The sequence below is a fragment of the Aspergillus welwitschiae genome, assembly GCF_003344945.1.
Source record: "Aspergillus welwitschiae strain CBS 139.54b unplaced genomic scaffold BDQ94scaffold_8, whole genome shotgun sequence".
NCBI classification, from domain to species: Eukaryota; Fungi; Ascomycota; class Eurotiomycetes; order Eurotiales; family Aspergillaceae; genus Aspergillus; species Aspergillus welwitschiae.
The window spans coordinates 2,893-25,058 of record NW_020798702.1 but is presented as its reverse complement, the minus strand read 5'-3'; the positions used below and the strand labels follow the sequence as shown (position 1 = coordinate 25,058).

At 39.8% G+C, this 22,166-nt stretch overlaps 8 protein-coding genes across 8 annotated transcripts; 6 read left to right on the top strand and 2 right to left on the bottom strand.

Moving 5' to 3' along the window:
- Positions 1–137: 137 nt before the first annotated feature.
- Positions 138–1,707, bottom strand: BDQ94DRAFT_124239 (NAD(P)-dependent alcohol dehydrogenase). Its single transcript, XM_026763829.1, has 4 exons — positions 1,646–1,707; positions 1,489–1,588; positions 1,256–1,378; positions 138–1,180 (listed from the first exon to the last, which is right to left on the bottom strand). Exons 2-4 carry the CDS (start codon positions 1,513–1,515, stop codon positions 254–256), a joined length of 1,077 nt encoding a protein of 358 aa, XP_026628701.1. The 5' UTR covers positions 1,516–1,588; positions 1,646–1,707; the 3' UTR covers positions 138–253.
- On the top strand, positions 1,503–1,797 carry BDQ94DRAFT_124235 (uncharacterized protein). Its single transcript, XM_026763828.1, has one exon. The coding sequence runs from the start codon at positions 1,596–1,598 to the stop codon at positions 1,749–1,751; it is 156 nt and encodes a 51-aa protein (XP_026628700.1). The 5' UTR covers positions 1,503–1,595; the 3' UTR covers positions 1,752–1,797.
- A 611-nt stretch (positions 1,798–2,408) lies between these two features.
- On the top strand, positions 2,409–4,723 carry BDQ94DRAFT_138996 (FAD-binding oxidoreductase). The gene is made up of 4 exons (XM_026765343.1): positions 2,409–2,860; positions 2,940–4,214; positions 4,276–4,451; positions 4,530–4,723. Exons 1-4 carry the CDS (start codon positions 2,554–2,556, stop codon positions 4,620–4,622), a joined length of 1,851 nt encoding a protein of 616 aa, XP_026628699.1. The 5' UTR covers positions 2,409–2,553; the 3' UTR covers positions 4,623–4,723.
- Positions 4,724–6,133: 1,410 nt separating this feature from the next.
- On the top strand, positions 6,134–7,952 carry BDQ94DRAFT_124199 (uncharacterized protein). Its single transcript, XM_026763825.1, has 2 exons — positions 6,134–7,657; positions 7,711–7,952. The coding sequence occupies exon 1, from the start codon at positions 6,561–6,563 to the stop codon at positions 7,542–7,544; it is 984 nt and encodes a 327-aa protein (XP_026628698.1). The 5' UTR covers positions 6,134–6,560; the 3' UTR covers positions 7,545–7,657; positions 7,711–7,952.
- Positions 7,799–11,059, bottom strand: BDQ94DRAFT_124206 (WD repeat protein). Its single transcript, XM_026763826.1, has 3 exons — positions 10,641–11,059; positions 9,826–10,583; positions 7,799–9,761 (listed from the first exon to the last, which is right to left on the bottom strand). The coding sequence occupies exons 1-3, from the start codon at positions 10,955–10,957 to the stop codon at positions 8,053–8,055; spliced, it is 2,784 nt and encodes a 927-aa protein (XP_026628697.1). The 5' UTR covers positions 10,958–11,059; the 3' UTR covers positions 7,799–8,052.
- Positions 11,060–11,295: 236 nt separating this feature from the next.
- BDQ94DRAFT_138989 (DNA-directed RNA polymerase core subunit RPB10) lies at positions 11,296–12,590 on the top strand. Its single transcript, XM_026765342.1, has 5 exons — positions 11,296–11,376; positions 11,436–11,505; positions 11,565–11,623; positions 11,682–11,768; positions 11,824–12,590. The coding sequence occupies exons 2-5, from the start codon at positions 11,470–11,472 to the stop codon at positions 11,864–11,866; spliced, it is 225 nt and encodes a 74-aa protein (XP_026628696.1). The 5' UTR covers positions 11,296–11,376; positions 11,436–11,469; the 3' UTR covers positions 11,867–12,590.
- A 946-nt stretch (positions 12,591–13,536) lies between these two features.
- On the top strand, positions 13,537–13,794 carry BDQ94DRAFT_138985 (uncharacterized protein; the record flags this gene model as incomplete). Its single annotated transcript, XM_026765341.1, has 1 exon — positions 13,537–13,794. A coding segment is annotated over one exon (230 nt), but the record flags the coding sequence as incomplete, so codon positions are not given.
- Positions 13,537–16,236, top strand: BDQ94DRAFT_138982 (uncharacterized protein). Its single transcript, XM_026765340.1, has 5 exons — positions 13,537–13,776; positions 13,827–14,028; positions 14,106–14,207; positions 14,280–14,351; positions 14,447–16,236. Coding segments are annotated over exons 1-5 (1,959 nt in total). The 5' UTR covers positions 13,537–13,774; the 3' UTR covers positions 16,028–16,236.
- Positions 16,237–22,166: the final 5,930 nt, after the last annotated feature.

Sequence of the window (22,166 nt, the reverse complement as noted above, 5' to 3'; positions counted from 1 at the left end):
CCAAGTTACAGCCAGCACCATCTGAAGTGGGGATACAGTTTCATAATATTAGAAGAGATTATCAAAGGGTCATACGATCTGGACCGAACCAATTGCCTGAAGATGCCTCGAGCTTTACATTCTGTGATCCAAAAGACCACGGATATGGAGAGACAATTTAAATGGGAAGAAAGCAAGCGACACTGAGGAATGATTGACGTTCAAAGCAAAGGGTTGCCGTCTGCTGCAATATTGCTAATATGCCTGACGAATTCTATGAATCGACACCAGCAATAAGCGTTTTGATGCCCTTTCCAGCTCTAACTTCTTCGAATGCTCGCTCGGCGTCCTCGAACTTGACGACACCCGTGATCAATTCCTTCACGTTCACCTTTCCAGCGCCTACTAAGGAGACTGCAAGCTTATAGTCACCACTCCCATAACGGAAGCTGCCCTTGACGTTCAGTTCTTTGGTGCAAGCCGCCATTATTGGAAAGGTGATTTCGCTTCTACCCATACCGCCCTGGACATATGTTCCCCCAGCACGCAGAACGTGAATGCCTGTATGAACCGAGGGCTCTGCTCCTGAAGCGTCAATGGCAACATCTGCACCCGAGCCTAGATCATTCTCGGCTATTATCCGTTGAGCGTTCTCCAACGCTGCGGCTTTAGCTGGCTCAAACGTGGCAGTTGCTGCATACTTCTTGGCAAAGTCTAGCCTACCCTTTTGAATGTCAACCGCGATAACCTTGGACGCACCGTAAGCCTTCGCCACAGCACAGCAGAGAAGCCCGACGGGGCCAGCACCAAAGACTACCACTGATTGACCCGGGTTGATCCCAGCCTGTTTAACGATATGGACGGCGACACTAAGGGGCTCCATGATCGCACCCTCCTGTAGGGTGATGCTTTCAGGAAGCTTATAGCAAAAGTCCTCGGGCAGGACGTAATACTTGGCCAAGGTACCATCATATGGAGGTGTCGCTGCGAAAGCCATTTTCACGCAGAGATTATATTTCCCCGCCTTGCATGGTTCGCAGCGGCGACATGGGATTCCTGGTTCCATTGCAACGCAGTCTCCTACCTTTAGACTGGTAACGGCAGAGCCAACCTTGCTGACAACACCGGAAGATTCATGTCCCAGGACCATGGGATCCTTGGCAATGAATTGGCCAATGGAGCCATGTTCCCAATAATGAACCTTGAGGGTGAAAATATCCGACATGTCAGCTAGGCAGGCCTTCGATTCTGTCTCGTGGGCTTCGGTTATACGCACATCACTACCACATATACCTGTGAACCTGACATTCACCAGTACGTCGTGAGGATTGTTGATCTCTGGGATTGGCCGGTCTTCGAATTTGACGCGGTGAATTCCCTCGAGGACGAAGGAAAGATTCTGGTAGTGGTTGAGGTCATTAGCGATCATTTCGGTTGTGCCACTTTGGGCTGATGGTGGGAGTGACGAGCCACCATTGACCCTATGTAATGAGAGTTCAATGCACGTACCTGAGCGTTGGTGTTCTGGGTGCTCATGATGGTTGAAGACAAAAAGACACACGGAGAAAGCCAGCTGACTCGATATGTTGTAGGAGGTAAAGCTCTTGAGCTGGAGAATGGCTAGAAAAACGAGTATCGGAACTGAATTTCAGCTTCTAGGATTTACCCTTTCTTTCCTTATTTATCCCTTTGCCCTCGGCCTTTTCTTAAATTTCGGATATGTCGCCCTAGTGAATTGGTTGCTTCTCGATCCATATTGGGTAGCTTGGTAGGAGGTATCGACGTAAGTACTAAGGTATGGGGTAGAGGAGGCGGGGTGGAAAGCCCCTCATTGGTTCAGAATTAACCGGCGCAGCGCCAAATTTACCCGGACAAGGCGGCTGACCGGCTATATTGGTAAGTGTTTGGTAGTGAATAGATAGTTAACCTAGTCAAATACATTGAATTCTTGGGTCTAGAATAGTTGAAAACTGATTATATACCACAGGCTGCCAATGGACCTGTTCACTTAGCCCATAATCGTCCAATGACTTGAGGAAAACGAGTATACTCAGTACACTGCGGTAATCATGATTGGCACAACCTGATCGGGCTGACCTATAGTAGAATGAATTACTACTAGTACAAAGTAGCACTGGGCGTTCATATGAAAGACTGCGTATAGGTAGCCCTATTGGTACGTAATGAGGTGAGTATGGCCTATGCCGAGTGAGTTACGGTTTGATACATTGTTCGAATAGCTGAATAAAAAGGTGTTTTGCATACGGAGTAGTAGAGATTGCCTTGGCTAGTAAGCTATCTAACTAGATACTACCTTCGTACTAATTTGTAGGTGAGCTACCGCAGCCTTACCTCTTTGGGATTAGTCCAACTTAGCTAGCAATCGATCCATTCTCCATCTGTTCTACCATCCATCCATCAATCCGGATATTCATGTTCCTTCATCGTCTACCATTACCGTCGGCCCGCCTCTCCAGTTCTCGTATTTTGCGCCTGGGTTGACTGTGATTTTAACTGCTCACCACGCGATGGTTTCACCCTAAAAACCACTGTCTCAACAAGGGTCCCTCTTCCATGCTGACTGTCGCCCTTTTGCTCCCCAACATGATCAGACCCGATTCTTATCTTCGTCCGCGGGGCGCCATGCGCGCTCTTCTCCCAAGGGCCGGGTGCCACTTCAGCCGTTCGCTACGCTTAGGATCTCAGAGGAGGGGTTTGCAATGGTCCGTTCCCCATCGCGCCGATGAGAAACCTCAGTCCTTCAAGCATCAATTATACGAAAGTACACAACAACGCCTCAAACGTGAGCGTGCTGAACAGGAACGATACTCACAGTTCCAGTCCCAATCCCAGGGCAGTCGCAACGTGGCGTTGATGCTTGGTATGCCTATTGCCCGAGGCCCGCCCCATGAACATCTCTGGATCTCTCGAGACCTTGATTGCTGATGTCATTGTGCTAGCATTGGCTTTTTTCTCCACGGGGGCTTACTATCTGGGATCCTTGAAACCTGCTGAGCTTCCCACCTCGTCAACAAGCTCCGTCTATGATACACAGTCACCGCGACATAACGTTTCTCCCTCAAATCTACAGGCTGCTTGGGCGGACTTCGTTGACATTTTAGGGAAAGACAATGTCTCCACACAAAATGCCGACTTAGATATGCATGCAGGATCTGACTGGTCTTCCTACGCCCTGAAAGAGGGGGAAAGACCGTTCCTCATCCTCTACCCATCTACTACGGAGGAGGTATCTCGAATCATGAAGGTTTGCCATCAACGGTTGATCCCAGTAACCCCTTACTCAGGCGGTACCAGCTTGGAGGGCCATTTTGCGCCCACGCGGGGTGGTATATGCATTGATTTCCGTCGTATGGATCGTATTCTGGGTCTCCATAAGCAGGATCTAGACGTCGTGGTCCAGCCTGCCGTTGGCTGGGAGGAGCTGAATGAACATCTTTCTCAGGATGGTCTTTTCTTTCCTCCGGATCCGGGCCCTGGTGCTATGATCGGTGGCATGATTGGCACGGGCTGTTCGGGAACAAATGCCTACAGGTATGGCACTATGCGTGATTGGGTGCTTTCTTTGACGGTAGTGCTTGCCGACGGGACTATTATTAAGACCAGGCAACGTCCACGGAAGTCAAGCGCTGGTTACGATCTTACAAGACTCTTTATTGGGAGTGAAGGCACCCTCGGTCTGGTGACTGAGGCTACGTTGAAGCTGACGGTCAAACCTAAGAGCCAAAATGTCGCCGTCGCGAGTTTCTCTACGGTACAGAATGCGGCAGAGTGCGTGACACGCGTAGTGGAAGAAGGTATCCCAGTAGCTGGGGTCGAGATCCTGGATGACGTGCAGATGAAATGCATCAACGAAAGTCAGTCCACCAGCCGACACTGGAAGGAAGCGCCTACCATATTTTTCAAGTTTGCGGGTACCCCTGTTGGCGTGAAGGAGCAAATAAACATGGTGCAGAAGATTGTTTCTTCTACTGCGGGTCGGTCCTTCGAGTTTGCCCGAGGTGAGAGCGAAATGCAAGAACTCTGGAGCGCCCGGAAACAAGCACTATGGAGCGTTATGTCCATGAGGCGAGGTCCTGAGGACCATGTCTGGACGACTGATGTGGCTGTCCCTATAAGCAAATTACCCGAAATCATCGAGGCCACCAAACAAGACATGACTGAAAGTGGTTTGTTGGCGGGAATGTGCGGTCATGTCGGCGATGGCAATTTTCATGGTAGGGATTTCTGCTTTCCAATACCCCCAAGCCAATTGGATCAGTCTCTAACGCGCGGCAGCGATCATCCTCTTCAATAAAGACGAGAAAGCAACAGCCGAGGCCGTGGTCCATCGGATGGTAAAGCGGGCTGTTGAACTAGAAGGTACAGTTACTGGCGAGCACGGAGTTGGCCTCGTCAAGCGGGATTACCTGCAACATGAACTAGGGGAGTCTACAGTGGATGCTATGCGCCGGGTAAGTAGTCATACATCCCATCTTCCACCATAACACATGGAATCCGTCGTACTAATGCAGGCGGTTCACGCCCCGTAGCTCAAATTAGCTTATGACCCCCTTTGCTTGCTCAATTGCGATAAAGTTGTGCGGGTTGAGCCACCGGCGCCAGGAGAAGTCAAGGAATGGTAAGCACACAAGTCAATCTCTTGATAAGCCAATTCTACATGTTTTCAGATACATACGCATATATCATGGTAGTAGACAATTAAATATCCCCTCCTGGCCCCAGTATTTTCATCCCTTGCCTTCTGCCACCTTCGCTCAAAGAGAGCGCGCGCGCGCGCGAGAGAGAAAGAGAAAGGTTGGGGGACGTTGCTTCCCGGCACAAATATACTAATATACCCATATGGATAATGGTTCTCTATCATGTAGCCTGCTCTTGTACTTTGCGATGGTCAGAACAGGTACTCTCTTGTCTCATTATTAGTATACACGCAGTACAAATCCGACTGTTGTAACGCGGCCCGTTCATAGGTGACTTATGAGAGCTGTTTCTCCCTTGAGTGTCAAGTGAATTAGTGCAACTGAGTAGATACTTCCGTGTCTCCAGGCGTACAAAACAACAGTACTTTGGAAGCCCAGTGCTGAGGAAATGGGAAGGTGCAAGTGTAGATCGTTGGTCTTTCCCGGTCGGGACCCTGACGAGTCGGTCTAGACATAGTTAACTAATACTACTTAGTAAGTATATACCTACGTGATCTGGTAAACTCAGTGTGTACTGTAAAGGCTGTCTATATATACAGTATTCCCTTCTCATGATCTATCTATCTACTCTAGATAGTTACTTAACTGCTCTGAGCTTATCTCATCACTATCATCACTAAGAACTAAGAACTAACTAATCTTTTTGATCAGATTATGATTAGTTAACTGACTATGCCCCACATGCAAAATTCAGAGGCCAGCCCGATCGTTCGGAAGAGCCGGGAAGTCGAGTTATCAGAACGCCTCCGCAGTCCGCATGCGTCGCGCCGACTTCACCGCCGCCTTCCCAGAATTAGAATTCCCTCCACTATTTACCTCACTACTACCACTACTACTGCAAACTACTACCATCACGTCTCCTAGCGCTACTCCTCCTCCTCTTCCTCCTCCTCCCTCTCCTCGGTCGCCCATCTCTCTCTCTCTCTCTCTCTCTCCCTCTCTCTTTTTCCTTTCCCCGCTTCCCTTCCCCTCAATACTCCCGCTCTTCTTTATCTTACACTTCAACTAAACACACAACCCCTCCCACCCCCGGGTACTTGTTGCAGCTTGCTTATCTCCTCTTACTCCCTTCCCTTTTTCGACGGAGATGCCTATTTTCGACATCAATCACCATTGCTTTGCCTCTTAAGACTTGCTTCGCCAGCTCATCTATGATCGTACTGGTCTCGTCTTACCCTCGCGCTCTCTTGGAGTTTCTGACGGGTCTGAGTGTCTGTTGTTGACTTTCATATTGTACTTATCGTATTTCATCGTTGCCATTTCACCCCGTCATAGGATTACCCTTCTTTCTATTCCGTACTACTTTTCTCTACAGCCAAGCTTCTTGCTGTGTCTGCTTGTTTGTTACGTTTCAGCCGACAATGCATTGCGTAAAGAACCACTGAACTCTTTTTTTTCTTTTTTTCGCTTCTGTTAGTTGCTTGGAAATCGAGACAACTGTTGCAGTGAGTTAACCCGCGACTGGCTCACACGGCACGTCCGAAGACGACTTCTACGAGCTTCAGTTGCACCCCTCACTCGGCATTCCAGGACCAAGCGACCGGTCCGTTTTGACGCAATTATTCTCGTTCGGTGAGCCTGAAACAGTCCATTTACGAGATCGGACAGGGTCGCATCGCAATGAAGATAAAGTCTTGCCTCACTGATCTTCCTATTTCAGCGATTCTGAGAGTAGTACGTCTCCACTGATTGCACCTGGGAGGTCAAGTTCACCACAAGAGGTGGATTTTCTTTTTATCTCTGCCAGGCACACTCGCCGAATTGTGTCTACTTCACGAGCCGCCTGGAAGATTCATACCGGCCATACATCCATAACTACTACACTGGGTGCTTCGGCTGGCTTTATTGTCTTTGTCTCTGCGCATGTACGAGTCAGCGAGGAATAAAATGCAGCGAATGCCTTTACTCAGAAAAGCATCATATGGTGGCTCATCACCGGCCACAGTCGACCTTTCGCGGCCATCATTCGAACAGGAAGGCTTGGGCATTTATGCAAAATACGACAAAGCAGCAGCTCGGGCCGAAACAATCAGCCATCCTCCCTCAGGGAAAAGCCCCTCTGCTTTTCGTTGTCAATCTACAAGTGCAATGTCTCAAGCGTCCACAGCCAGCAGTTCAGCCATGAATAAACCAGGCTCACAATATGTTCATCCCATGCGTCTCGCTCCACGTGCCTATACACCACCGTTAAATCAATCGTGCCAAGCATCCATACTTGAGAGCGATGATTCTCCCAAGGATCCATTTGCGGGGAGCAATTCCCCGACACAGTCAGGATTAGAGTTCTTCAAGCCGGGGCCAACCAATTCAAGCAAGACACCCCGATTATCGCTGCAAACTCATGATAGCTCTTCCACAAGGTCGCCTGGGGTTTCTCAGACAAATATAACCGGCCGTTCATCTTTCGGATACTCCCGAGACAACGGAAGCACCTTGGACACAACGTCTCCAGTATCTAGGTCATCTTTGGATTTTGTTTTCCGATCTAAGACGCGTACGAGCATGGACCCTGTAGCTCGGGCGGCTACGGTACAAGCAGCACGTCAGGCTTTCGAAGAGAAGGAGGCTGCCAAAACATGGAGGTTTGAGGCTCAACAGATGAAGGCCGAGGAAAAGCAAACAAAGCAAAGGGGGAAGCAGCATCTGCAAACAAGGTTCACTGGCGATGACGTAGATCTGGAGGACGGGCAAGAGGAAATATCTGACAAGCCTCAGCCTTCAACTTCACAGTCAGAATCATGTCCGGAGACCTGGAGATCACAACCTAAAAATACATGGGTGCTCTTCTTAACGTGGTTACGAACTAGGATCTTTAAGTTGCGAAGAAGGATTCGAAGATTAGCCTGAAATTAATCTAGGTATGTGATGAGATCTTGTTTATGATTACATATACAAAGCACTGGGGCAATTATACCAGTGGTGTATAGGGCTGCTTTACTCCCTACTAGTAAGAATTCTAGGTAACTCAAAATTACGCATACTGCCGGGATGTTCTGTTAATCTCATTCATTAGCCTCGCACATCCTCCCCTCCCAGAACTAATAATTCTTATACAATAGATGGAAATGAAAACGAAAATGACACAACATAAGGGGGATTACATAAAAGATAGAAATGTATATACAAAGGAATGAAATGGGGGAAATAATAATGAATTATTGTGATGAGACAGCTAAGACAGCCACCCCAGCAAGTTTGCCCAGCTTAATTAAAAGCAAGCACCGAAATGAATACAACAGTGTACTATACTATCTCTAAAAAATTGGGCAGTGACCTGAGATTATAGATTGGGATTAACTAGAGCAGTGTAACAATTTAAAGTCATAGTTGTATCAAAATTGGTTCTCAACTGAAACTAGCTAGAAAGAGCATCTACCACGCTGCGGAAGATCATGCTGGCGGGGGGCATAACGAAAGGCGGCGCATCACTGAAGACGCTAGCCAGTTCCTTTTGCAAATTTTGATTGTCCGAGTCAGTGGTAATATGCTGGGGATCTTGAGACTTTCCACGGACATGCTCTCCGAAAAGGTTTCTAAGTCCTGAGTTAATGTGAGAACCAAGGTCACGCGAATGACTGTTGCTCTGGTAGCTCTGATCGAGACGGCCAATCCGCTGGACGTTGGCCGCAACATCAACGACAATATAGTCACTTGAGTGCATAGCCGATAGCAAGGCAACTGGATGATGCCCAAGTGTGGTTTCCGACAGCAACGCTAATGTGAGGATGTCGTATACCTGAACAGAAGATCGGAGCATGCGGCGGTTCTTTGAATGCTGATTATTTTGTAGGCATTCTACTGACACCGCAAAGGTATTGGTCTCAGAGCTTACGGCCAGCAAACGAGGCTGTTTAACCGAGACGCTTCCGGACCCTGGCAATTTGATTGCCCTGGCAATATCATCGACTGTATCCCATATGGACACTGCCTCTCGCGATGCCATAACAAGATTGCACCCGACAAATGCAACGGCGCAGGGCATGCCTTTATATAATCCGACTCTGCTGTAACGGACACTGCAGTTTTGCGCATCAATTAATATAGCAAGTCCGGAGTTGAGGCATGTCTGAGATCCCAGGCAAATAGCAAGGACGGACCCATCCTGAGAAAAGTCCATAGAAGCTGCACCTAGTGAATCTGCCATACCAACATCAATGTAGGGTTTCAAATCAATGGCTCTCCGACATTTCCAGGTTTCCATAGGCTCTTCTGGGTTGTCAGATTTTAAGCCACTGCGCTGCCTAGTACTTGGGCACCAAAAACGCAAGACTGCATCTGAACCGATGGTCGCGAATTCTGCGCTGTATGCCCGTACTGCAACATCTAACACACGCACGGAACCTTTGTCACAGAAGTGGGGTCCGTCAATTCGGGTCACCAATTCCCACAGGTTGGAACTACTGTTCCATCTCCAAAACTTCAGGAAGGTCTCCTGGAAGCCTTCAGAAGGATGACTAGATCCTGAATCCCCATGATGCAGGGCTTGCATGTCCCGTTTGTAGGGCCTCCAAGTGTCGACTGTGGCCATCCATTTTCCGTCGTGGGAAACACTGATGTGGGTAACGTCCGGAGTAACTATGTGAGAGCCATCAGGGCCAACCTTCAACGTAGTCGCGTTGGTGCGTGCAAGAGCTTGACGGGAAACATGGCTGTTGGTACGGATATCGTAAGTCTGAAGCATAGAGGCATTGACCACGGGATGACTTTCTTGAGCCGTCTGGCGAGAGGCGGGGACAGTTATAATAAGGTGATCAGGGTTCTGTGGATGCAATGCAGCAGGAACACACTCGAACAGGGGCTGATCTTCAGGTAAATATTTGTCATGAGACTTTGCAACTTTGGGACACAGCTGCAACCCTGTTATAGTAGAGAAAGGTTGTAATTCTCGCGCCGACAGGACGATAATCGAGTTGTCTGCTAATTTGACAGCATAAAGGTTTCCACTTGTAGATATGACTATGTTGCCGATCGGAGACGAGAGATGAGGTAGAAATTGTTTTCTACCGGTGTCCAGCTGCCATAGCACCATGACCGATTCATGACCACCTGTTATAATGTAATTTCCTTTCGTTGAACGGGTTCGTCAGTGAAATTGTCTCTACCTTGACGTTTTTGTTGGAGCACCTACCATCCTTAGACCAACGCACGCTATTCACAGAATTTCTATGCCAATGAAGGCGCCGAGGAGTAAGGTTCCTTTCAGGTTGACGGCCTCCCTCATCCTTGACAAAACGCAGGATGTCATAGTATATGAGAATAGAACCATTCCGTTCACCTAAGACCAGATCGACCTTATCCGCATGATTCCGATCTTTCGAACCCTGTGGCCCAGGGCGATTCGACGATGTGTAATGTCGAACATCAAGACACATAATGCTGACAGGCAAGTTGACCTCTTTCCAGATATAACTAACAGAATCAGAAGGCTGAACAAGCCCTGCCCAGCCAAAAAACACATGCCGGTCGCTGTATGCTATTATAAACTGGCCTTGGCATGCGACTTTGAGGTTAGTGATCTGAACATGGGTTTCGAGTATGATAATGTAGCGTGATGCGTCGTTGGGGGAGTCATTGAGCGTTATCACACGTTTTCCATCCTTGCGTTCCAGAAGGAAAAGCAATATATCGTTCCCAGCATCACTAAGACACACGTCAACAGAAATCGTCTTGTGACCTACTTCCCAAGACGAGCATTGTTCACCAGAGAGCCACTCCCACTTGGTCACAGAACCGCTCAATGTAAATACATAGAGGAAGTTTGGATTTTCCGGAGAGAGTCTATATCCGGCTATGCTATCTCCAGCTATCGATGGAAGTGTTCGGAGAAGGCGCGAAGTTGCAAGAGAATAGACATGGACTGCAGTCTCGAGACCAATGAGGAGGTACCTAACATCAAGAGGAACTTAGAAGACTTTTCACTTGGATGGTAGGCATTCAACTTACTCATCATCACTTGTAAAAATCGGATCTAGGTTGCTGTATTGACCAGCCACCATACTGGTAGACGACCATATTTCATATTGCGGTTCGCTTTTCTGTACAGAAGATTCCGTGCGGGCTAATGTGCACTGCTCTTCGAGCCCATGCTTTTCCTTTGAGTTGATTATAGTCGGCGAGAGCGCCTTATTGATGTCGTTCTTGCTTTGTGATGTGCGACGTCGCTTGACTCGGGAATCGTCAGTCTGCATTGTCTTTCCTAAAGCCGCATCGCCAACGCGGGATCTTTTTGACGGTCGTCGGGGGTCTTGAGTATTGCGCATTGATAGGCTAATATGGAGGGAAGGAAGAATTCTATAAAAATGTCTGAAAGTTTGTGGTAAAGGCTCAAAGACTCGAAAACTCCAATACTAATCGTCCACACACCGGCGTAGTAGGGTCGATAGTGATGATGACGGCCTTCGAAATTCCAGTCCCGTTGACTACTTTTTTTTTTTTTATCATCCTGTCAGGTGCGGTTATTCCATTTGTGGAATAGCGGTAATCTACTGCTAAGAAACAGTAATATATGCGGTAATTTTGGTTCTAGAAAAGCAATAAGTGGGGCCGCGATCTAGTGCCTGTTCAATCGGAGCACGTCTCGGGCAATTTTATGGCAGACAAAAACTGCACCCATTGTCTTTGGCGAGTACCAGCAATAAGTGATCAAGACAGAAGCATCGCTTCCTACCTTTCTCCGGCCGTCAGGATCCCTAACGATTTCTTCTAAATCTGACTTATCTATACTCACTTCACAAACAGTCTCAGACTTCTACGGAAGAAGTAATCAGACCAAATGATTATCCCCGTCCGCTGTTTTTCTTGCGGCAAGGTACGTGGCACTTGAAACCCATATTCGCTTCTCAAATCTCATGCAATGTAAATTTTCAGGTTGTCGGAGATCTCTGGGAACGTTATCTTCAACTTCTTGATGAGGGTATACCCGATGGGTAGGTATTGGGTGGTTTATTTCCTATCTACGGCGACGAACTAACTGGTACTTGAAAGTGACGCCATGGATCAGCTTGGATGCAAGCGGTACTGTTGCCGCAGAATGATCATGACCCATGTCGATCTGATAGAGAAACTTCTGAGGTAAGTGCGCACTCGGCTGGAAGTACATGCACGTGAGGACTCATTTCTTCAATAGATATAATCCTACTGAAAGAGACCGAGCGAAGAACCAAATATGAATTCGAGCTTTACTCGCACATCCATAAGTGGGGAAATATCTCTGTTGCTTCCTCGTATGGTCCAATCAATACATTCACGACCTTGTACAGAACCAGAATCCGCTGCCAGAGATCGTTGGCCTACAATGGGTTATTTGCACGGCATTGCTAGAGGATGGACCGTCCATATATTTCATCTTCCTTCTCTCTGTTACCTACTCCTCCTCGCTTTGCTTGGTTTTTCCTGGACTCTATGAAGATGTCGGCGTTTGATTTGGAGTATTATCACGTCTTGCCAGCTCCATCATGGTGTGACATGTTAACCGCAATCGTTGAGTACACTGGTTGCACTCATACTTATAGCTATTTCTCTGTCTGCGGGTGAAGAATAGCTACATATCTCTGCGCTCAGTGGCTTGGCCAACTTGGTCTTATTGGTTAAGAATGATCGAGTACGGACTGGCTATCATGTATATCAGAGCAGCTAAACTTCTATTATCGACTTCACGGTTTAATTGATCGATATTATGAAATGCAGAGAGCAGTATGGCACCATTACCATGCTTGGCGGCTATTATACTTTGTTCCAGAACCACCGGCAGGTAACCCTGGGTGCCCTGTAGGTACAGCTAATCTCCATAGGGCACCTGGTCTAGTCTCGAAACAGTACTACTAGTACATATCGACCGCAAATTCTCGTGATTTGCAAGGGACGAATGAGATCAATTGCTGCGTCAACTCCCAGCCAAAGCTCCGATTATATCAGGTGCTCCAGGCTGATAAGTCGTGTAAGTGCGTCCTGCGGGATCTATGGAGGTGGAGTCGTAGGGCTACTGCATGGTAGTCTATCGAGTCGCATCTAATCCAAAAGGTGTACTTCGTGTGCTGTGCTTAGCTCACTGTCCGTCTCCGATTAGTAGTCGAGCGTAAGTGGTATTGCAATCCCGGTACTTCTCATGCCAATCGTATACAAAAAACCAGCTGGTAAAGGCACAGGGTGCATGTAATACCAGGAAAGTGCGCCATTGGGCAGCTGTCTGTTGTTCACATGATAGTGGACTTATATACGAGGCTAAGATCGTTTTGAGGGCGCAGAGTACGACCTCATAACGCTTGTAATTTACTGTAGGTAGCATCCATTGTGCATGAGCCAATAACAAGCTGGGATACCCCACAATAGTACTAAGTAATTATGGCCGGGGCCGTTATCTAGTGCCTCAGGTCAGGGGTCACAATTGCTCATCATCACATCGCAGCGGCTGCATTGAGAGTACCGGCTAATGATATGCTTTGTATGCTTTCAATAAATTGGGCCTTTGTGTCAGCCTCAAGTCAAGAACTTAATTGATCATTGATGATATGCTACTTTTCGAATTCCATCAATCCAGCCAATACAAAGTGGTCTAGCTGGAGTAAACACTCAAACAGTACATATCGTTGCCTTAAATTGTCTTTGCAATCGCTCAGTTCGGGCTCGTATGCTTGTCTCCGGCACTGGGTGATACGCCAAAAATTAGTGCAATCAATATGTGCGTACCATATATGAATCTACTGTATTAATGAAGGGGCTGGAAAGCCTATACCTCGTATATGATAGGCCTACCAACTAGCCTCATGCATAGCGTGTCACGGGCTACGCTCAATAGTAACAGGAAGCGCGGTATCAGGTATTAAAGAGCACCCTTTAGTAAGGATGAGCTCAACCCCGCTGGCGTTAGTCAATCAACCTACATTACGGATAGTTAATAACCAGTTACTATTCACCTTCATCCGCCTCCACTACGCTTGGACTCCTATGCGCCATGAGTCGATCACACCTCGCCTTGCTACATCGATAATCATAGGGCACAACATGAATACTATTCTGACTCCCTTGTTCGAGAAATTGATATTCATTGCTCGTAACTCGATTCGCGAATAGTCTACAAGATGTAAGCTGTCAATCACGTTGCCCAACCAATGTCTATGCTAAATATCTCAGGCCCGACGCAAGTATAAGCAGCATATCTGATGGGCGGTTAAGATACAGTGGAGAGTCACCTTCCAAGCTCAAGCAGCCTATCTACACGGAGAAATCGGTCGTCAACGATATTCAAATATATGACACTCGACCTAAGGCAGTACCTACGACAGCAACAACCCGGTCGTCGCCCATAACAGACCACATCAAAAGTGAACTTACAGTATGTGCAAGTTCCTCCGACGCAAGAGTGATTGGTATACATTCGAGTTTTACATTGACTTTAGATGTGTTGGCAAGATACAGCCAATGAATGCGGTTTCCAGTAGCAACCAAGCCAGGTCGGATGAGGATGAGCCTCCAAAGTCTGTGATACACGCACCTGCTGGGTTCGGCGACTTTGTGAGTAACTACCACAAGATGCATCTCATCTGCTGTGTGAACTACATGGCTGACTCGTGTGGGTATAAACAGATAAATGGCCTGAAATACTCTAGCAGCTCTTCACAGTCAATATCAGATGGTGCAGAAACCTTGGCATCAAATGTGGTGGCAACCCCTTCCGTGAGCACTGAATTTGGACAGGCGGCCAGGGTACTGATCCTCTGGTCATTGTAAATGAATGTACTGACGGGCATCAGGAGAATCAAAGTGGGCCGACATCACCACCGCCGCTGACTACTACATCGATTCAACCAGCTGACGACTGGTTTGAACGAGCAACCCCTCGTGCACAAACAAGGCAGGAGTTCCTGGACATCAGTAAATATGTTCATTCTGCCAGTCATGAAGGATCAGAAACGGCCGTAAATCACTGCGAGGAACAGCAGTTGTCCACCAGGCCCTCCGTCGATGAAGAACCAGCTTCCTCATGTAACTCCAATGCTAGAGAGACCGGCCAACATACAAGCGAGAAACTTGAAAGTCGCCATTCACAAGTTGTACAATTGTCTGATGAGGAATCGGAGATTGGCGCTTTACAAGCAGCTCTTGCTGAATGCTGGGCTCTATGCAATACATTGGCAACGCTAAGCTCCATACACCGTGAACGTCATGAGTGCACTGTGGATGCTCAGGAGGATGTCTGGAAATCGTGCTGGCGATTATGCCAGGAATTGTACAACAGTCATAATGATAATTGTGCACCGCAAATCAACCCAACGCTTGACCTTTGCAGGGAATTTTGCCAAACGCTATTCGAGACCCGCGTCAGAAACGATGAGAGTGCCGATTCTGTTCTCCGTGTTAGCTTCGAGCTTAACAATCATCTGTACAATACACACGACCGTAACCTCCCCGATGCATTCAGAGAAAGAACCTTGGACTTCTACATTACTATATGTCACCGCCTGATGAAGCAAAGGACGCTTGTGTCAGAAACAGACTCCATGTTGGGCGCCTGCTGGTCCCTAGCAGAAATGCTTTTCAGCATACGTCAGAGTATCAAAGAGGGTAAAATACTTGGTGAGGAGTTGCTTGGCTCAGCAGTCCAGGCTTGTTGGGAACTATGCGATATTTTCCGTGAAGGTTGGACTCAACGGACTCTTCGAAACTCTGATCGCGGTACTCCCCGGCCAAGTCAAGCAACCTTTACTACACAGGTCGTTCACCAACCGAAACAATTAGAGTCTGGCTCAGTCGATGAGTTGATAAATCAACAAGGAAACCCCGAGACACCAACAACAATATTCGACGATACCGCAACCGTGTCGCCAGATGATGCACCAGTTCAAAACATTTTCGTCTTGGGCCAAGGCCCAGGTCAGTCTTCCCACGCCTGGTCGTCTAATTCGTCTGATATCTCGGGTCAAAGCCAGTCTTCAGAACAAACATCTTCCACACAGACAGTGAAAACATCATCCAAGGATCCAAATCTGGCATGTGTCCGAATATTAGTGACCCAGGCCGCAATAAACAGCGGATATCAGCGCGTTGGGCCACATAGTTTTCCTTCATTCGTCAAGTCGCTTTCTTCGGATGCGTTTGGGTCGATGCCATGGCAGGTTGCACTCCTGAAGAATTACAAGCAATTAGTAGCATTCGATCCGGCATTCAGGACTGTGGGTCCCTCGGCTCGAGCGGGTGCAGCTGATGTGGCATGCGCTGTTGAAGTGATGGTGCAGAGCGGGCAACACCTTTGGCTGCGCGATCTTTACCGTCTCGTTTTCGGATTTCACATTGACGAAGCAGTAAGCCGCAAAGGTATGATGCTTCAAGTATAGCTATTTGGCCCAGGCTTTTTCACGAGTCTTCCGTTGTGCTAGTAATGTCCGGTTCGGCTTTCGTGCTCATCATGTCCGGCAAGCTTCTGGGGAATGTGCGCTGGGTAAATTTGAATTACTGAATCAAGAGGGCGTGCAGATCAACAGAAGGCAGTCATTACTGACCCAATCTTAACAGAACAGTAGAAATAATGAAATTTTAATAATAGAAATAGTTTCTATGGTCATGATATAAGTATTTTACTTGTCACGGTAGAAAGCCTGTCAGCTAGTCAAGGAATAAACCGTGAGATACTCTATACACTTATATAAGAACAATAAAGATTATCTTATAATACTTAGATAAACATAGAACTATTATTAATAATCTTATAATTTTATTCCGCATAGAACTGTACTATTTTAATAAGCTTAAAAAATATAGACTAGATTATTCTATTATAAATAATATCTTCCCGCCAGTGCTGGATTATCTAGACTAGTTATCTGGAATAATTTTATAATTATTTAGATCAGAAAGATAAATAATAAATAATAAAATATAAGATAATTATTTGAGACAGACCTATAGAATCAGTATTATATATATTTATTAATATTATATGTGTTTGTATGAGTACAGAGTTTTTATAATATGATAATATATAATCTTGTATAATTAAGAGAATTTCTTTTCTTATTTTATTTACACCTCCTATATTCTTCTTTCTTTTACTTTGTTATTGTGAACTTGTAATGACTAAAAGAAACAGTATCTAATCTATAATATATTTATCAAGATATAGTATAATTTCTATATATATCATATTAAACATGCAAATAACAAGTATGAACTATTAAGAATATTATTTTTAATATTAATTATTTACTAAATATGAAAAATTCAGGTTTATATTATTTTTATACTACAGAAAGTAAGACTCATAAATAAATAAATTTTATATAATTTATATTATTTTATATATAATTTATAAATATCTGTTAAGCCCATGGCTGGTCTTTTAAAAATATTTAAAATTTTATTAATATTATTAAATAAACTACTATTACTATTAAGAAAGAATACTAGAATAGTAATATAAAATAAATAGTTCATAAAAAATTTATATTTTATTAATTATATAATATATTCAATAATTTTTAAGATATTTTATATAAATTCTTTTTTAAAAAGAACCAAGACAACCAGGTGTATAAGTTGAAATTATAATTAAAAAAAATATAATATTTAAGATTTTATTACTAAGAATTTAATAGAATAATATTATTAGATATAAAAAGTTTTTTATAGTTTATTATACTTTATTTGTCTATTCGGTTTTATCCAGAACTTTATGATTTATTAAAAATTATTAAATATATAATATTAAAATACTATTTTAATTACTGCTAAGTAATCCTGATTATATAAATTAAATATCTGCTTTATATAGTTTTATTAAATTAATAAAAATTATAGCGTGTATTCAATATTCTAATATTAATAAATTAATAATAAATTCTCGGATTTCTTTCTTAAAATCATTTTATAATTAATATTCTTGAGATATGATAATAGAGCCTGGCTTTTATTAGTATTTAAATCATAAATAATTAATAATTATAATAAGTACATTAAATATTCTTTATTATTCTATAATAAGATAATATTTATAGCTATTAATATGTGGAGTCTTTTAATAATATAATTAATAAGTAATTTATAGGATTTCGTGGTTAATTCCTTACCTAGTCAACAGGCCCTCTACCCTGACAAGTAGATCATATCACAGATTTAAAGTTCCTATAATATAATAAATAATTTATCATAAGTTCAAAATAGAAAGCTTCTATTTTCTTAATCTATCATATTTACTATAAGAGTTTTAATATTATAATATAATATCAGATATATTTTCTATATTTTTACTAGAAATTTATTAAATGTATTTACTTATTTTTTTAATTAATTAAATAATAGTCTTGGCTATTATATTATTGATAATTTTTAACTTCTTTTATTTTTTATTTATTTTCATTATTGAAATTAAATATTAGTAATATTTTTTTATTATTTTTAACAGTATTTCCCGGTTCAAAGAAAAAAATATAAAAGACATTATAAATTTATCTATGTTTCTCAGATAAATATAATTTATATATCTGGATTTTAATATATCTATATATCTGAAATAATTTTATAATATTTATTATAATATTTTTTTAAATTTTTTACACCTCTTTACTATATCTTTTATGATTTTTATATTTTCTAAAATTTAAAGATTTTATTTTATACTGCTAAGATTTTCTGTTATTAAAAATTATTCTTAATTTTTATACAGAAATCTAGAAAATAATTATATAAAATATTATAAAGTAATTAGCCCGTAGTAATATTATTTATATTATTATAAGTAAATTATATAGTTAATAATATTATTAGCCTGTTTAAATTCATAGAAATAATATTATAAATAATATTATAGAATCTGGTTTATTTTTATTTAGCTGGTGGTTTCTAGATAGAAGACTATAGGAAATTAGGATAATATAATTATTATAAATTAAATTAAATTAAAATTTACTGGTAAATATAAAGCTAATTAGAAATAATACTAGTGAAAGATCTAAAATTTAATTTTATTTTTAATAGAAGAGCTTAGCAAGATCTGGTACAGTTATTATAGATAAAATAATAAAAAAGATATTTAGAAGAGTAGTTAACTATAATTAGAATAATATTAATTATTTTTTCTATTAAATAATCAAAGATAATCCTGTAATGAAATTTATTAATAATTCTTTGAATAAATAAAAGAGTATTAATAGAAATTTAAAAGTATTATTAAACTTATACTCTAAAATAGTATTTTCTTAATAATTTAAATAGATTCAGATTAGACATGGCAGGGCTCGCCTGAAGGGCTCCAACTCGCTCGGCTCGGCTCGGCCTAAGGTCAAGCCCGAGCTTGCTTACTAGAGCTCGCAGGCTTAATCTATGAACCCAGGCTCATCCACCAAGCGTCGAGCCAACTCGACGATCCTTGATGAACTTATTAAGATATATAATATATTATAGAAATTTCTGACTTGAGTTAGAAGTTTATTTTTTTACTTAAATTAGAATGTTTGTATTTCACTCAAGTTAGAAGTTTATTTTTTTTGAAAATTACTTAAGTTAGGGGTTTAATTCATTTTTTAATTTAAGTTAGAAGTTAATTTTCACTTGAAAGTTCTACTTTAGAATATATTTTATAGAAAATAATATACTATTCCCGGTAGTTCATACTGTAATACCCATGATCGCGTAATCTATATTATACTGATGTCTGGGGAGTAACTGGAGTCGGTACTTTTTATAGATTATAAAATAAGATTAGTAGTCTTTATAAAGAAAATATATCAATATAATTAAATTTATATTAAAAATTTTCTATATTATTATTATTATTTTTATAATTATCATTGGACTTATCAGTATTATTAATATTATAATTAGAAGATTTTATTTACTGATCTTCTTCTTTTAATATCTTTATTTATTTATTATTAGCTGAAGAATTAGTTGAGCTTATATTCTCTGAAATTTATCTAAATTTTATTTATAATTAAAATTTTTCTTTATATATCCGAAGTATCAAAGCTCTGATTATATCAGAAAATAGATAATTTTAATAATAATAATAATAATATATATTTTAAATAGAATTAAAAAGTCTTTTAACTTTAATTCTACTAATAGAAATAGTAAGAATATCTCATACTATATAACTGAGAATAGAAAATTATGATTTATTTATTTTCTAGAATTAAAGAATATTCTTTATTTAGATTAATTCTTTTTATAAATAATATTTAATCTCAGAGATAGAATCTTTTATTATAATAAATTCTGAATATACAAGCCGTTTAAACTAATTAATTAATTTTATTAAATAAGAGAATAGAGAAGCTGCTAAAAAAATTTAATTAAACTTAAATATAATTTTAAAATTTATATTTAGTATATATATTCTTAAGAATTTTTTTATATACTGAGCTATAATCACATATTAGATTCTGCTACTAAGAAGTATTGAAAATCTGTAATTTTAAATTTAATATAAGTATTATTATAAGTATATATAAATAATCTTAATTATTATGAATATGATTATAATAAGATCTTAGTTTTTCTAATATATAATCCAGATTATTATAAAATAGTCTTTCTTCTTAAATGTTATTAAGAATCTTTGAGATGATTAAAAATAAAATTATATATTTTAATTATTTTATAAGTAGTTAGTTCTCTGACTTGTAATAAAGCAAGTATAAATATATGAAAAAAATATAAAAATTTTAGAAGATATAATAATTACTGTTATTATTTTATTATTAATTATAAATAATTAATAACAGTTGACTCTTTTTAATATAGTTATTAATAGTATATTTAAAAAGTACAGCTTGTTTTAATATAAAATATATTAAATTTTAGTAAATTTAATAATCTTAATAAAATAAAAACTGTTTAAAATTATTATTCAGTTTTTAAAAGCTCTCTTGACGTGTAGGACTTATATATTTATAAATTTTTCTAATTTAATTTTATTAACTATTTTATTTAAGTAATTTTCTGATTTAAGTTAAAATATATCTTCTGAATTAAAGTAGAAAGTACTTTATTAGATTAAAGTTTAATATTTTTTTTTATTTTATATAATTTTAATATTATTATTCTCAGCTTGAACAGAAAGATATAATAGTAATTCTTTTAAAGCCAGTTGCAGTATATATATAAAATATAAAATATGTACTGATAGCTGCAGAAACTCTGAAATAATAGATTTATAAATATATTATAAGAATATTAATCTCAAAATCTTTTTTTTATATATCACAGAATTTTGGTTATTATTGATGTATTACTGCGTGTATTATTAGTAGTAATAATAATAACACGACCAGTCAGACATTGGTATTTAAGAATTATAAGAATTATATTAGTTAGATTATTACTATTATAATTAATATTTAGAGATTTAAATTTAAATAACATCTTATAATACTTCCAGTCAGAATTAATAAAATATATAATAACTGTAATAAAAGCAGCTTATTATAGATTAATCCATCCATCTATTACTAGTAATATTTTTTATTTTACATAAAAGTCTAGATAATTAAAGTTGATTAAATTTCTTTATCTTTAAAAATAAATAGTTATGAATTTATTATTGATTTAGAAAATTAAGCGATCTTGGACCAGCGACGAGTAATAGCAGTTATTAAAATTATATATATTTAACAGTTATAAAAAATAATTATTTAATAAGAATAAATTAGAAAATAGCTTTCTTGAATGTATCTGATATATATTTATTTTTAATAAATTATAAAAATTAATAGAAATACTTAAGAATAAATAAAATTATATCTTTCTAAGATTTAGTTATATTTGGTTAACTGTCTTTTTATATAAATAGAAGTTTTTGATATGTCAACTAGATATTAATTTAGAACTAGTATTATAAAAAGAATAAGATATTAGAATAAAATAATATTTATATTATAATATTAATTTATTATGGAAATCTTTTATATTTTTATTAAAATAATATTATATTTCTGCTTTGCCTTTTTTTCTCTATTAAAATTTCTTATAATATTTATAATCTTTCCAGTCTCTGTTATATACTACTATTATAAAAAGCTATTCTAATTTGAAGAATTTTATTTTTTAATTAGAATATTATATTTTAATTATATTTTTTCCAGATTTTCTATAGTTAGTAATACCAGAGACCGTACTGGATTTGATATTATTGAAGTATCAGAAAGTTTAATATTAGAAGAAGATAATAAGAATATTAATAAAAATATTATATAAGATAATATTATATTAGTTTCTTCAGAAGAAAATAATCTGAGATAAAGCTAATATAATTAAAATTTAAAAGAGAATTCTGGATAAATATAAGATTTTATTCTTTTATATATTATTATTATTATTATTTTAAGAAAGATATTATTCTTTTATTTTTCTATATATTTGTTACGGACCCCTGCTAGTTAATCTACTAGTAAGGCGGACTCGCCAGGCAGAAAGCACTGATAAAGACAATACTCAGGTAAAATCAAACTATTATTTAATATAATTAAGAATTACTAATAC